Consider the following 15,162-nt stretch of genomic DNA (forward strand, 5'->3'; position numbering starts at 1 on the left):
ACCTTTCTCAGCCTCAGTTTCTTTATCTATAAAATGTGCATAATAATAGCACCCGCCTGACAGAGTCGTTGTGGGGATCAGATGAGAACATAAGGTAAAGTACTTTGTAAACCTTAAAATGCCGTATGAATGTTATCTCTTATTATTAATTTATTATTATTATTATTATTATTAAGGCAAGATGGAGCTATTTAAGCTTCTTGAGTAGGAGAAAGATTGATCAGACTTGTGCTTTGGGAATATCAGTTTGTTAGCTCTGTGGAGAACGGATTAGAGGAGAAATGAGGCAGAGGGGCCAATTAGGAGACTATTACAGAAGACAAGTGGAGTGGTGGAGAGAGCGGGACGTCGTGTGGAGAAGGGGACAGATGTGAACAGATGTGGCAGGGGAATTGATAAGACCTTGGTTGGTTATGGGGAAGGAAGAGGGAGGAGTCAAGGATGACTCAGACACTGCTGGTATCCTGTTCAGTGAGACTCTTTGTGACTCTGTTTAGGGTTTTCTTCTCAAAGATACTGGAGTGGTTTGCCATTTCCTTTTCCAGCTCATTTGACAGATGAGGAAATTGAGGCAAACAGGGTGAAATGACTTGCCCAGGGTCACCCAAGCTAGGAAATGTCTGAGGCCAGATTTGAACTGAGGAAGATGAGTTTTCTTGATTCCACGCCCAGTGCTCTATCCACTGCACCACCTAGCTTTTGGTATCCTAGGTAGTAGTTTATTTAGGATTGGTGACAACCTCATCAAGGTCACATAGTTGTTCTCTTACCATTTCCTTAATTATCTTGGGTATCGGTTCCCTCATAAATGATTTTTGTTTTGTCCTTTCCAGGCTAAGATAATTCTTCTTTTTAGAAAAAGCAGAAACAAAATAAGAATTGAGTAGTGTGACCTTCTCCATTGTCATTTTTTCATCTCCCCAAAGTGATAGTCTTCTCCCATCTTTGATCCTCCTCTTTTCCACAAAGTATATTTTAAAAGATACTACAAAGTATCTTTTTAAAAAGTTCTTTTTGTTAGGTTGTTCTGAGCATTTGGTCTCTTGACACTATTATTATAAGATTGCGTCGTTCATTTGTATTCATCCTTTGCTACTTATCCTTGCTTCTAACTTCTATACATATATTTTAAAAATCTGGTTTGGTTAGTGAGCTCCTTATGCATCCACATCACTCTCCTTGGATAGCTCCTGTTAGAAGGTAACTTCTAGTGGAATGAACCTCCTTGAGAGCAGGGATTATTTTCCCTTTTGTCTTTGTATCACTAGCATCTAGCACAGCGTCAGGAATGTGGTATGTGTGACACAAGTGTAGACTCTATATACATTTGGTGGTTATCCTATATTATAATTGGGATCCTATGTGATAATTTGGTGGGTTATCCTATATGATAATTGAATAGCCAACATGGGTACATGTGCATCTCCCTTAAGTCTCCTAGAAGGCAGAATGTCATTTGATTAACTATGAAACCAGTATCAGACTCAAAGAGAAATGGATCTCTGGGGGCTACATATTGACTTAGAAAAACACAATTAGCATTATTTATGTTGTATTATATTTTTGTTTACTTTGTTAAACACTCACCAATTATATTTCAGCCCTCTCTGGTAGCATTTGAAGTTTTGCTAGCTCCTGAAGCCTGGAAGTTTGACACCTCTGAGAGATATATAATTTGCCCACCAGGTGGAACTATACTCAAGCTATCAGCGGAGTAGTCTCATCAAGGTCTCTCTGACACATGAACCAGACATCTCTGCTGATGGCCAGACTCAAAATTGACCTAGGTTAGGTGGTATGAGGCTCCAAAATTCCCCCAAAATAGTCAAATTTCTGACAGGCTACATTCCCACAACCTTTTCAGTCAGGCAGTAGCAGCAGAAGGCATCAGGAAGGGCTTCATGAAAAAGGTGGTGCTTGATCTGAGTCTTGAAGGAAAATAGTCATTCTAAGAGATAAAGGTAAAGAGGGAGAGACTTGAGGAAGGGATGCCAATTTGGTTGCTATTGCTTAGGTGAAGGAGTTATATTTTTGTGACTACTCTCAGAATCAGGAATTTATGTCAACTGGGAAGCAAAGGAATGGTGCCAAAAGAGGGCTGTCTACCCTCAAAAGAAATAGGGAATTTCAGGGCAGCTAGGTGGCACAGTGAGTAGAGCACTGACCTTAGAATTGGGAGGACCTGAGTTCAAATCCAGCCTCAGACACTTGACACACTTACTAGCTGTGTGATCTTGGGCAAGTCACTTAACCCCAATTGCCCTGCCTTTCCTCCTCCAAAAAACAAAACAAACAACAACAAAAAAAACAAGCAACAACAAAAAAAAGAAATAGGGAATTTCAGAAGAGGGATGGTTTTTTTTGGGGGGAAGATAATGAATTCAGTTTTGGAAATGTTGAATTTGAGATTTTTTGGTATGTCCAGTATGAAGTGTCCAGCTGTTGCTAATGTGGAATCAGGACTCTGAGAGAGAGGCTGGGGCTGGAAATATTGATCTGGGAGTCATCAGCCTAGAGATGATAATTAAACCCAAGTGAGTGGGTGAGGTCACCAAGAGAGAGAATTTAGAGAAAAAAGAGAAGAGGGCCTAGGGCAGAGACTTGGGGTACATTCATGGTGAGCTGCTGATCCAGCAAAGGAAACTGAGGAGTGGGCAGACAGATAAGAGGAGAACCAAGAGAAAATAGTGTCACAAAAACTTAGAGAGGAGAAAGTAGCCTTGCAGAGAGGTGGAGATTAATAGGGCCAGAAGGATGAAGTGAGCCCCTAACCCCTGGCTGTCTCCTATGCATGCAATGTTCCCCTCCTCTTCAGGCCTTGGTTTCGCTGGCTTCCTTTAAGTCCTAGCTAAAACCCCACCTCCTACAGGAAGCCTTTCCTAATCCTACGTAATTCTAGAGCTTTCTCTCCGTTGATCACAACAAACCGCAAAAATCACTTCTTTTTTAGCTTGAACTTAGCTTATTTATACGCATTTGTTTACATGTTCTCTCCCCCATTAAGTTATGAGCTCCTGCATGGCAGGGACCTTTCTTTTTTATCCTCAGTGCCCAGCACATAGTAGGTGCTTTCAAAATACTTATTGATTGACCAGATGACAGATTAGCCCAAATCCATAACTGAGGTACTGATGGTGTTGAGCAGTAAATTCCAAGCAAGACTCACAGAACCTCAAAATATTACAGCTGACAGTACCTCAGACATCATCAGTCCAACTCTTCCTGAGATATAAGGAGGGCAGCCTTGGAGAAGAACAGAGAGGGACTAGATCATTTCCTATTCCCTGAAATTGACCCAGAATTAGCAAGCACTGGAAATCAAAGCTAATCTCGATATCAATATCCCTATTATTAATAACAGGAAAAATCATTTATCAGGAAGATTTTAAAAATCAGATCTGTGATTTCATTGGTGTAAGGGGCTTTTGGTGAAGCATTTCCTCGATGAATGCATGTGGTACCTTCTCTCTAACTTAGAATCTTAGAGAGTTGTCTAGAGAGCTACGAGTTTAAATGACTTGCCCAGAGTCACAGAGCCCATATCTGAGGTTGGCCTTGAACAGGCCTGTATGATATGATAACAACTCTGCCAGGCTGCCTTTCATGAGGAAGTTATTAAGCTGAAATTTGAAATCCAAGTGGCAAACTAAACAGAATCTGTTCCTGGCTTTATAAGGCATTCTGTGAGTGTGCACACATCCATAATATGTATGAGGTGTGCCCAGTGAGGAGTGTGTTGATGTTTGAATAACTAGGATCATAGGACCTAGAGGGAAGCTTAGAATACAACCCCTTCTTATCACAGAGGAGCATACTTGAGCCCTGAGAGGTGAAGAAATTTCCCACAGCCACACAGTTAATAAGAGGATAGAGCTAAGATTCTAACCCAGGTGACCAGACCAAGATAAAATTTTAACATACTTGGTCTTCTAGTCTCTAAAAACAAAACAGTTTTATTAATGCATTTTGTTTTCATGCCAGTCATTTCTGGTTATGGCCTCCACATTATAGCTCCACATTAAATTCACTCTTGTAAGAGTAAAACAGTAAGGGAAAAAAAACCTCAAACTCAACCCAAATTCAGGGTCTACATTTGACAATATATGCCACATGCTGCCCTTATGGTTCCCTCCTAGAATGTTCATTATATTTTGTTCCTTTTTTTAAATTGTTTTGAGGGGGGAGGCAGGGCAATAAGGGTTTAGTGACTTGCCCAAGGTCACACAGCTAGTAAGTGTGTCAAATGTCTGAGTCCAAATTTGAACTCAGGTCCTCCTGACTCCAGGGCCAGTGCTCTACTCACTGCACCACCTAGCTGCCCCTGGTTCATTATATTTTGAAGGGGAATAAGGTTAGTAACTCAGACTTTGGCTTTCATTCTCCCATTATTGTGGTCTTTGTGGAAGCTACCTCAGTTCATACAAGTCTTGCCATATTACCACCCTGTCTTCCAGTTTTCTGGCTTTTTAAATTATGGCTTTTTCTTCTGGAAGTGATCTTCAGTTCTTAACTATCTGGTTTAATGGAATTAAGGGAAGAATCTGATAATCAATATCCACAGATAATTCATAAACAGCATCTTAGTCGGTTGCTCTAACTCCCTCCTTCTTCCCCTCCTCCTCCTCCTCCTCCTCCTCAAAGCATCTCAGAATAAGCCACATAGTCTGGGTTCAATTGTACCTCCATTCAGTGTGCTGAGGTAGGAGCCCTGATGAGGTCAAGGGTTAGAGAGCAGGAAGGAGGCAGAGAGGATGCAAAGGTCATGGGAAACTAGACCCTTTCCCCAAATCAATCAACTTCCATTTAAGATGGGAACCAGTTCCACTATTGGTCCATTTCTTTGTGACTCCATAAGTATCCAGAATAGGGCCCTGTGCACAGTAGGTATTTCATAAATAGTTGATGATGATGCTGGGCTTGGAAGCCCCAGCAGCTGTTCACAGCTCCTCTTGTCGGCATCCTAGGGGGCAATCGAAGGGAAGAGATCAGCAGGGAGGCTTCTGCCTTCCTGGCCATAGGAATATGGTGCCAGAGTTAGGAGCCTCATATGGATACCTTCCTCTTCTGGGTGACAATGTTCCATGCTCCATTCTGACTTCCTCATTCTCTGAGCAGCACTCCTAGGTGCTACTAGGAGTCTGGAGTTCTGGATTTAACTCCCTCCCTCCTCTCTCTCTCTCTCTTTCTCACTGTCTTTTCGTTTTAATCTTGGAAAATCAATCAACAAACATTTATTAGGAGCTTACTACGTATGAAGCACTAGGCTAAGTGATGGTCAAGTCACTTCACATCCTGGTCTTCAGTTTCCTCATTTTTCCATGGAAAAGGGATCTGACTAGGATCATAGGACTTTCCAGGAGGAAGGGATCTCTGAGGGGATTCTTTTTTTCAGGTACAGGTGGGACTAGATGATCTCTGAGCACTCTTCCATTCCAATTCTTTCATCTATTCCAATCCCCTCATTTTACCAAGGAAGGAACTGAAGCCCAGGGAGGGCAGTGAACTAGACAAATGCTACCTAGGGTCTATTCTAGCTCTAACAATGTAAGTATGCATGAATGGAACTTTCCATCTACACCCCCCTCCCTCACATGCCCTCTCACGGCATCCCTCAGCCTTCTGGCCCTCCTCCTTTTCTTACTGGGTCCTCTGCATCCCTTATTCCTTTGGGGTCGACAGATTCCTTGTACCTGTCAGAAAGGGAAGAAGGCAGCTGCTTCAGACGTCAGGCAAGATAAACTACAACTCCCAGCCCTCTGCGCAGCCTCCAGCCTGTGCACCCTCTCTGTGGGCTGGAGCTGGGAGAACCTCCTCTTTTAGGAGGAGCATTGTGAAGGGGGCGTTGTTAGGATGTGGTTGGAGAGTTAAGCCAAGCCAATGAGACCAGCTGCTAATAAGTGGGTTTGGCTTACAATATTACAGTGGAAGGAGGAGAAGGAGAGGAAAGCTATTGAGCCTCAGCCGAGTGGAGCTGACCCTTGCCTGAGACTCTTCTAAAGACCACCTCCAGAAGCAGAGTTCTTTCCCCCCCACCCCAGCTCCTCTTCCTCCCCTTCCCACTACAATGCATTCTTGACTGGCAGCATCCGGACTCTAGGCAGCCCCAGAGAACCGAACCAAGCCAAAGAAAAGAGGATCAGAGCCAAGACACTCTCTGGCTTTGGATCTCGGATGCCGGTCTTTCCTTGAGGAAATCTCCTGAGAGAGAGAGAGAGAGAGCAGAATTGGGGTGGGGGGGTTTGTGGAAGGGAATCCAAATAATCCCCAAGATGGACACTTCTGGGCACTTCCATGACTCTGGGGTGGGAGACTTGGATGAAGATATGAAGTGTCCCTGTCCATCTTCGGGGGATGAGCAACAGCAGCAGCAGCCACAACAGCCACCACCACCACCGGCCCTGGCACAACTGGCCCCCCAGCAGCAGCAACAGCAGCAGCAGCAACAGCCCCCAGCACTGGCACCCCAGTCTTCAAGGCCCCTCACCCAGCTCAACCAACTCCAGAGCCAACCTCTCCATCACAGCCTGCTGCACTCTTCTCCCACCGCTTTCAGGGCCCCACCTTCCTCCAACTCTACCATCATCCTCCACCCTTCCTCTAGGCAAGGCAGCCAGCTCAATCTGAATGACCACTTGGTTGGCCATTCTCCAAGTTCAACAGCTACAAGTGGGGCCGGAGGAGGCTGCAAGCACAGACAGGCGAGCCCACTGGTCCACAGGAGAGATAGCAACCCTTTCACGGAGATAGCCATGAGCTCGTGCAAGTACAGTGGTGGGGTGATGAAACCCTTGAGCAGGCTAAGTGCCTCCAGGAGGAACCTCATAGAGTCCGAGCCCGAAAGCCAACCCCTCCAGATCTTTAGCTCCAGCAATCCACCCGAGATTGTCATCTCTTCCCGGGAGGATCACCATTCCAATCAGACCCTGCTCCATCATCCAAATGCCACCCACAACCACCAGCACTCCGGCACCAGCAGCATCAGCACCTTCCCCAAGGCCAATAAACGGAAAAACCAAAATATCGGCTATAAACTGGGACACAGGAGAGCCTTGTTTGAAAAGAGGAAACGGCTGAGTGACTATGCTTTGATTTTTGGGATGTTTGGCATTGTTGTTATGGTGATAGAGACCGAGCTCTCTTGGGGGTTATACTCAAAGGTAGGGGCTTCGGTTTCTCTTTATCCCTTTAACAAAAGGAGACAGGAATGTAGGTAGCAAGGAGAGAGACAGAGACAGGGGTGAGGAGAGGCATTTTTTTAGTTGTACGTCTGAACACTCTGCTAACTTCCCATGGCTTTCTTTCTAAAATCAAGGGAGAATTCATTTTCCTTAGGAAAACTCCCCGCCCCCCTCCCCAACACTTTCTCTGTTTTTCAGATGCGGTATTAGGTAGGATTAAAGAATCCCTTCTGAGAAATCATTTTTTTTTCCTCCTGGCTCATTTGTACTAAAGCATAAACCTGCCGCTTAACACACCAATTAATTACATACACTCTGCCTTGATGTGATGTGTTTGCCTGTCCCTGCTATTCCCATCCCACCCCACCAACCTCCACTCCATCGCTTTCTCTCCATTTTCCCAAGGTGAAAAAATATAGAAATGTTTGTGTGAGGCCAGTTTACTAAAATCTCTCCAGCCCCTTTCTGCTCCTCACCCTCTCCTTCCCCTGCCTCCCAAGTTTCTAATCTTGTCCTCTCTCCTCTGAGACTTGTGGCAAATAGTAAAGTATGGTGGCTGTAGCTTCCCTGGTGTATTGGGGCAAACACACAGGAGAATGAAACAGCGTCTCCCTCACTCGTGGAAAGGGGGCTCACAATCAGCCAGTTTAGTGCCTTGTAAACATTCCCCCAACAAAAATGGCCACAGGTGTTAGCTACCGAAGAAAAGGAGCCCGGCCTCACTTTGCATCACACTCATTGTCTTTGCCTTTTCTGTCTCTGAGCCTCCTGACATCTCTTAAGCATGCAGACAGCAAAGGCAAGCCAACGTTAAGCGGGAGCCGGGCCCATCACCCCCACTCCCCAACTCTGCCCATCCTCGCCCCTCAACCCGTCTCCGTGCTCCCAGGGAGGAAAAAAAAAGAGATGTCTGCCCGCAGGAGCAAGGGAACAGGGATGGCTTCGGCAAAGGACCGGCCTCTTAAGTATCATTTGCCTGCTTGGTTCGGTCATTCCCCTGTAGCACAAATCCAAGCAGGTAGGAGGGGGGTTCCCTCTTGCCGAGGGGACCCCGGGAGGTGGGATTTCCTCATCTGAACGGCATGGGGGAAGGGGAGGAAGGTGGGCTTCTGTCTGATCCCGTGTATGGCTCCCCAGTTACCCTCCTTCGCTCTGGAAGGCTAAGGACCCGATTGGATTTTTGAAGAGTGTGTGTGTGTGTGTGTGTGTGTGTGTGTGTGTGTGTGTGTGTGTGTCCGTGTGTCCGTTCTGTAGCTTGGTTTTATTTTTTATTTTGTTAAATTTATTGGGGGGGGTGTATGCGGGCGGGGGGATTTGCCGGGAGAGGGGTTGGTGGTGCTGGGGAGTTGATGGGAGGGGTTCCTCGATGCTGTTCAGCTGTTGAAAGATTTTAAATAGAGCTCCTTTTAGGCAGGACACAGCTGCTGTGAGGCTGTCACATTCCTTGTTGAAATCTAGCCACCCAAACCCAGGAGGTGCTGCTCGGATTTCCCCCAATCCCCGTCTTTTTCCCACCGTTAGGGGCCAAGTGCCCTCGCCCCAGCCTATCCCGAGGGCAGGGCAGACCTGTCTGACGGTCGGAGTCATCAGAACTGGGAGATCTTGCGGCTGGGAAGGGGGTGGGGGCAAGTTGTCTGGAGCTCACGTCCTCCCCAGGGCAGTTTCCCAACGAGTGTCTTAGCCCCAGTCGCTCAGGAGTCCTCCCCATTCCGAGAACCACGAGTGGTGCCCGGATTTCCCCTGTAAATTACAGCTCACGCAGCCCACTCATCTCCTCTCCCCCTCCCCCCTGTCCCCCTTCTCCGGGTTATGGAGGCTGCTCCCAGTCCCCTGGTCCAAGCTGCTGCCGAATACGTTCTCTGGAAGGGCTGATTAGAGCTCTGCTTTACAGATTACACTGGACCCCACCCCTTAGCTCTAGTTAGTGCCTAGCACTAACGTTTTGGGAAGAGCTCCTGGTATAGCCTAGGCAAGGGTCCAGTCCAGGGAATCCGGGAGTTCCAGATTGGAGAAATCAGGGCAACCCCACGAATTTGGGGGATGCCAGATCAAAAGGGAAATGCCATCCCTGGCCACACCTGTCAGGCAGCCAGGCTCCAGGGCTCGGGGAACATCCACGGTTCTCGTTTTAGAGTCATGTAGATAGAGCTTCAGTCTCATTCTTCTCATAGCAAACTGCCATTTTCACTTTCTGTGGAATAGATGCTGCTGCTCCTGCTGCTGCTGATGGAGTAGTATGAATGGGGAGGGCTGAGGGGAGGGGGAGCGGTCCAAGCCATCGTAGGTCTCTGTGTTGATAGGTGAGGATCTCAGGGGGTGTGGGCATTTGAGGTGGCTTGTACTTTCTAACATAAGGGGATTCATTTGTTCAGAAGCTCAGAGACTCATATCAAACAGAACCCTGACATTCTTTGCTTTTCTTTAGCTTCCTGATTCCAGTGTGGAAGCAAGGTGACTGCTTTCTTTCCATCTTGGTGCTGATGTATGGTGATCACAATTTGAACATTTTTTTTCTATTTAATTGTGGGAGACAGTGATTAGAATCTCCCTTAAAAATTAAACTCTGGCTCTGCTTTTAGGTGGGGCCTTAACAGGTTGGAGAAAACTGGCTAATGGCATTGAGAGGGTATATCCCTAGGAGGAGAAGCCTGGTGGCAAAGACTGGATGTCAATCTTTATATATGAAAAATTGGAATAAGGAGGAGGATGGCCAATTGTTTTTCTGTCTCTGCTCAGGAGAATGGAGGAAGCAGCAGGGTTAGATCATAGCCAGAAGGGTTTGGGTTGGATTGAAGGAAGAACTTCCTGGGGGTTAGAGAGTGGATATACACAGATGGGTAATTGAAGGTGGGATGGGGGTGCTGGTAGAGAAACTCCTTTACTAATGAGCTTTTAAGATATCCTGCTTTGAGTGGTTTATGTACAGCCCTGCCTGGAAATGGGAATTAACTAGAGACCTTTTGGTGGAATGACAGCTTCCACAGAAAGGCCCTTGGTAAAGCAGCTCAGTGTCCTAGGTGGTAGAGGAGGAAGGTATTTAAGGATGTAAAATATTTCCTGAAGGATGTGCTCAAGTGGTCACAAAATTAATTACTCCTGGAAGTTTTTTTTTTAAATTTTTACAACTGGGTTGCTTTTTCTCCCAATGTAGAAGTGAGACAGATCATGTATCTGCTGCTCTCCTGCCTTCCTGACTACTCCAAGTGGGGCTAAGAGATAGTTGGATGGGAATGAGTCCCCAAAATGGGACCTAGCCTTTTGATGTTGGGATGTTGCATGTCTTAAAATATTAAAATGAATATGAAACAGATATTATTATAAATGGGGTCTAAAATAAGTGCAGAATAGACTATGGGGGAGGGAAGAGAATAAACATTTATATAGCACCTACTATGTACAAGGCAGTATGGTAAGCCCTTTTTAGAAATATTATCAGCCAGGTGGTACAGTGAATAAAGTGCCTGGCCTGGAGTCAGAAAGACCTAAGTTCAAATGCTGTCTCAGACACTGGTTGTGTGACTCTAGGTAAGTCACTTAACCTTTGTTTGCCTCAGTTTTCTCATCTGTAAAGCGGTGATAATACTAGCACCTGCCTCCCAGGGTTGTTATGAGGATCAAACGGGATAATAATTGTAAAGTGCTTAGTGCAGTGCCTGGCACTCAGTAGGTGCTATATAAATGTTGGCTATCATTATCGTTATCATTAATTATTATTCATTAGATTCTTACAACAGTCCTGTGAGAGAGGCACTGTTATCATTCCCATTTTACCATGAAAGAAACTGAGACCGTGAGAGGTTAAGCGGCTTGCCCAGGGTCACACAGGTAGTAAGTGTCTGAGGCTGGATTTGAACTTGGGTTTTCCCGACTTCCAAGCCAAGTGCTCTCTCCGTGGTATCACTTCTCAGTTTTCATTTCCCAGTCTGCCCCACTAGGTAAAGCCACAGTGAAGGTTAAGGCTGGGTATTGCCAGGAGTGAGCTACTGATAAGAAAACATGGGGATCTGATAATGCAGACAGCTGGAAGAAGGTATGGGAACAGACAGGCATTCTTTCTGCAAGGAAGGCTTTGGAGGTAGTACCACCAGAAAGGAAGGGTGTGTGTGTGTTGGCCACAGTGACTTCTGTTCTGGAGATGTGGATGGAACCATCCCTGTACTTAACGGGAGAGACAGAGCCTTTTAACAAAGACTTTAGGGAATATTTATGCATGTGAGGCATCGAGTGATGGACTTGGATCAGAGGGGATCCCAGAGGCCATTCAGTCTAACCCCCTCGTTTTACAGATGAAGAGACTGAGGCCTGGAGTCATCATGATTTGCCCAAACTCATATAGCTCAGATTTGAACCTGGGCTCTCTGAGGCCAGACATAATTTGTATGTTATGCTTGCTTTCTTTATTTCTCAAATTGGTATCGTGAGGGTCAGGAAACACTGGATTCAAATCCTGCCTCCCATATATAGTCATTAGTTTTCTGCCTATGATCAAGTCATTTTCTAAGACTCAGTTTCCTCATCTGTCAAATGGGGAAAATGGCACGTTACCTGGTTGTGATCAGGCTAACGTGAGTATAAAGTTAAAGGGCCTTTTCAAGTCTTGAAGTATTGCTCATGTATCTACTGTTATTGTCTCTTTCGATATGTGTTTTGATTTGATTTGCTTATGTGTTTTGATAGAAGCCCAAAGCCATCTTTGAGAACAACTCCATTCATATTTGGAGAGGTTTTTTTTTAAGCAATTACAGTAGGTGGAAGTGCCTCTTGGATGACCCGTTGTAAAAGTCCTGATTAAAGCGGCGCTTCGTATCAATAGTACCAGTCAGAGTTAGCAAGATGCTGACTGCGTTGGGGATTCCTCAAAAGCATTCTGGGAATGCTTGGGAGTGTGCATTCCCATTCTGGGTTGCTTTGGAAGCTTCCTTAGATATCAGGCCTGCTCCAAGCAGTGATCACAGAACGCTGTTGGAGGCAAAGCCCTTGGTCCTTCTCCTCCTCTCCCTGGATTGAGGGAGGAGGTTGTTTTTCCCTGGGCCCTAGTTAGGTTTGGAAAGACATCTCCACCCCCCAATACTCTCCATGTGGAATTCCCTCTCCCAGGGCTCTACCTGGGAACTGGTGCTTCTGTCCAGCTGATGTAATCATAGGCATGCTCGGCTTTCTTGCTAGTCTGGGAGAATGAGGGGTTTGATGTTCTGTCTCAGAAGAAGCCAGGGAATCCTGCCCCAGGCATTTGTTCTGATCCTGGCATAACCCCTTAAAAGAATCATCTCTCCTTGACCTTTAACCCTTCTCATAACCCCCAGATCAGGAGTTCTTAACCTTTTATGTCATGGACCCCAATGGCATTCTAGTGAAGCCTATGGACCCTGTTCCTAAAATAATGCTTTTAAATTTACAAAGCCAAATACATGGGATAGCAAAGGAAATAAATTATATTGAAAAACAATCAAGATATATTAAGAAAACAAAATCCAACAAGTTCTTGGACCCCAGTTATGAAGCTTTGCTCTAAAATCTCCTGGTCGCTCTTTCCGTATACCCAGAGGTACTCCCTGCCCACTGCTTTCCTTCCTTTCCAAGCATGCCATGGTAACATTAGAGTCTTTGAGCAGAGGGCACTCTGTGAACTTGCTGGAATTCTAGGTGTTCAGTCTGTTTGCCATCTGGACCCAGTCCTTACCTAGAGCTATGGAGCCTGCCTTGGGCAAGGAGGCTTTCTGGCTACTAATTACTCTCCTTTAAATACAGGAGAGCCGAGCATGGAAAATCATTCCTCATAAGCAAGCCCAGAGGAGGCCAGCGATGGCCCTTGAGTGCCTTTGCTTTCTTCACCGAACAAAGAGGAGGATCTCACTAGTCTCTGAAGATTTATAGCAGTGAAGTTGATGATATGTTGGGTCTTAGGTGTGGGTGAACCAGTCCTTAAGAGGTCTTGTCTACTCTCCAGCCATCAAGTAGGACTGCTCCCAGCTTAGACCAATGGGTATTTTTAAAGAGAAGGGGGAAAGGGCAATGGAAGGGAGTATTCATAGAGTGCCTACTATGTGCCAGAGACTGTGCTAAGAACTCTTTACAAATATTGTGTCATTCAGTTCTCACAACAACCCTGCAAGGTGGGTGCCCTTATTACTACCCCATTTTAAAGTTGAAGAAACTGTGGCAAACAGAGGTTTAGTAACTCTCCTAGGGTCACACAGTTAGTAAGTGTCTGAATCTGGATTTGAACTCAGATCTTCCTGACTCCAGGCCCATACCCTGAAAGGTGATCTTCCAGTCTGCCTCAAGACTGAGGCATCTTCTACATCCCATCACTTTCTTCTCTTATCTGGTTATTCAAACAGAGCATAGAGTAACCAACAGTCTTGTCATTTGTCTGTCTCTTGGCAAACTAGACAGGGAACCAAAGGCTGCCTGAGGTTTCTGATAAGTGGACAAGGTTGTCCTGCTTCCCACCTCATCCTGTGGCGTATTTTGATGTACCCGTGTGTAGGTGTACGTGTGTGCTTATGGGGTCACCCTGATATTCTGGGGAGAATTTCAGAGTGTTCAAGAGTCGAACCTTTCTAGCATTCTGAGACAGCCGCTAAACTGAGAAATATCTCTGCACAGGTCTCTCCTCTGTGCAAAGACAAGCTTTGATAAATAGATCCTGACATGGGAGGCCCTTGTTCAGATGCATAGAATAGAGACATGACACCAACCGATCATCCTTCAGGGGCAGGGTTATGAGCTTCTTCTGTCTGGATTCCACAGAGCGTCAAAAGTCCTGAATTGGGGGAGAGAGTGGTTCTGCTTAGTCAGATAGATAGGGAAGCTTTTCTCCCTCAAAGGGTGGTGGCTGCTTTATTTATAACCTTTGGGGACAGGCTTTGAGTCAAATGCTTGTAACCCACAAAGGGTAGGGCTAACTTTGTATATACCCTTCTACTTGGCGTGTCATTGGCCTATTTATAGCTGTCCTGGGGGAAAGACTATAATGTGCCTGGACTTCCCGGCTGGGTTCCCCATAGACGATATTACCCACACGCTCAGGCATGGAGTTTGTAATTGCTGGCACATTTATCTTCTGCATGAAATTAGATAGAAAACATTTTTAGGACTCCTATGTTACTTTCACTATTGCCATCAGAAAAACTGATTTGTGGGGCTATTGGGGAAAAAAAGATGCTTTGAAAAAAATTGAGCAGCCTCTGTAGAGGCCCCAGGACCCAGATGAAGATCTATGTAAAACAGAGACAGGGTTGCTTGGGATTTGTTGTAATTATTTGTAAAGTACACTTTGGGAGAGGATAATATATGTGTGCATGTGTGCCCGTGTGAAAGAGGGAGAGAAATTGTGAGTGGGTGGATGTATATTGATGAAATGCTGCCTTACTCAGCCCCAGTGGCAGGTGGATTAACTTGTTCATTCTTAGCTGTTCTCTCTCCCTCTCCTTCTCCCTCTGTCTCCCTCTCCCTCTCTCTCCATCCCTTCCTCCCTCCCTCCCCATCTCTCCACTTTCTTTCCCTCTTGCCCTCCTCCTCTTCATCTCTCTCCTTCTCTCCTCCCTCTCCTTCTCTCCATCCCTTCCTCTCTCTTTCAGAGAAAGACACATAGAGAAAGAAGAAAGCAAGCCACCCTGTTCTCTTTAAAATAATAAGGGGACCCTGTTGTTATTGAAAGGGAGGCTGTGGGGAGGAACATTCTAGTCACTGTTCTGTTTTGGGGAAAACCCCAATTGAAACTGATGTATTTTTCTTATGCTTTGTTCCTCCTCCTCCCCACCCCACTCAGGCTCACCCACTCCCTGTGGCCAAGCTGAGCTCCTAGAGAGGGGGAGGGGGAAGAGGAATGAAGAGGCAAAAGCTATTTTTCAAACTGGTTATAAGAAAAAATCAAGGTGTGATGAGATGAAACACAGTAGAGGGAAATGTTTGGCTGGTGTACAGGAGGAGTTTCCAACATTACAGTGAGATTCAGCAAGAGGAAGAAAAAAATCAAACT

At 45.7% G+C, this 15,162-nt stretch overlaps 1 protein-coding gene across 2 annotated transcripts in view; it reads left to right on the forward strand.

Annotated features, from left to right (window-relative positions):
• The first annotated feature begins 6,269 nt into the window (after nt 1-6,269).
• KCNN3 (potassium calcium-activated channel subfamily N member 3) overlaps nt 6,270-15,162 on the forward strand; it is a 291,621-nt gene continuing 282,728 nt past the window's right edge. For both annotated transcript variants that reach the window (XM_036756376.1, XM_036756377.1), the window contains exon 1: nt 6,270-7,157. In XM_036756376.1, coding sequence (XP_036612271.1) covers nt 6,270-7,157 — 888 coding nt within the window. The remainder of the gene's footprint in view (nt 7,158-15,162) is intronic.

Source organism: Trichosurus vulpecula, chromosome 4, assembly GCF_011100635.1.
Source record: "Trichosurus vulpecula isolate mTriVul1 chromosome 4, mTriVul1.pri, whole genome shotgun sequence".
In the NCBI taxonomy this organism is placed as follows: domain Eukaryota; kingdom Metazoa; phylum Chordata; class Mammalia; order Diprotodontia; family Phalangeridae; genus Trichosurus; species Trichosurus vulpecula.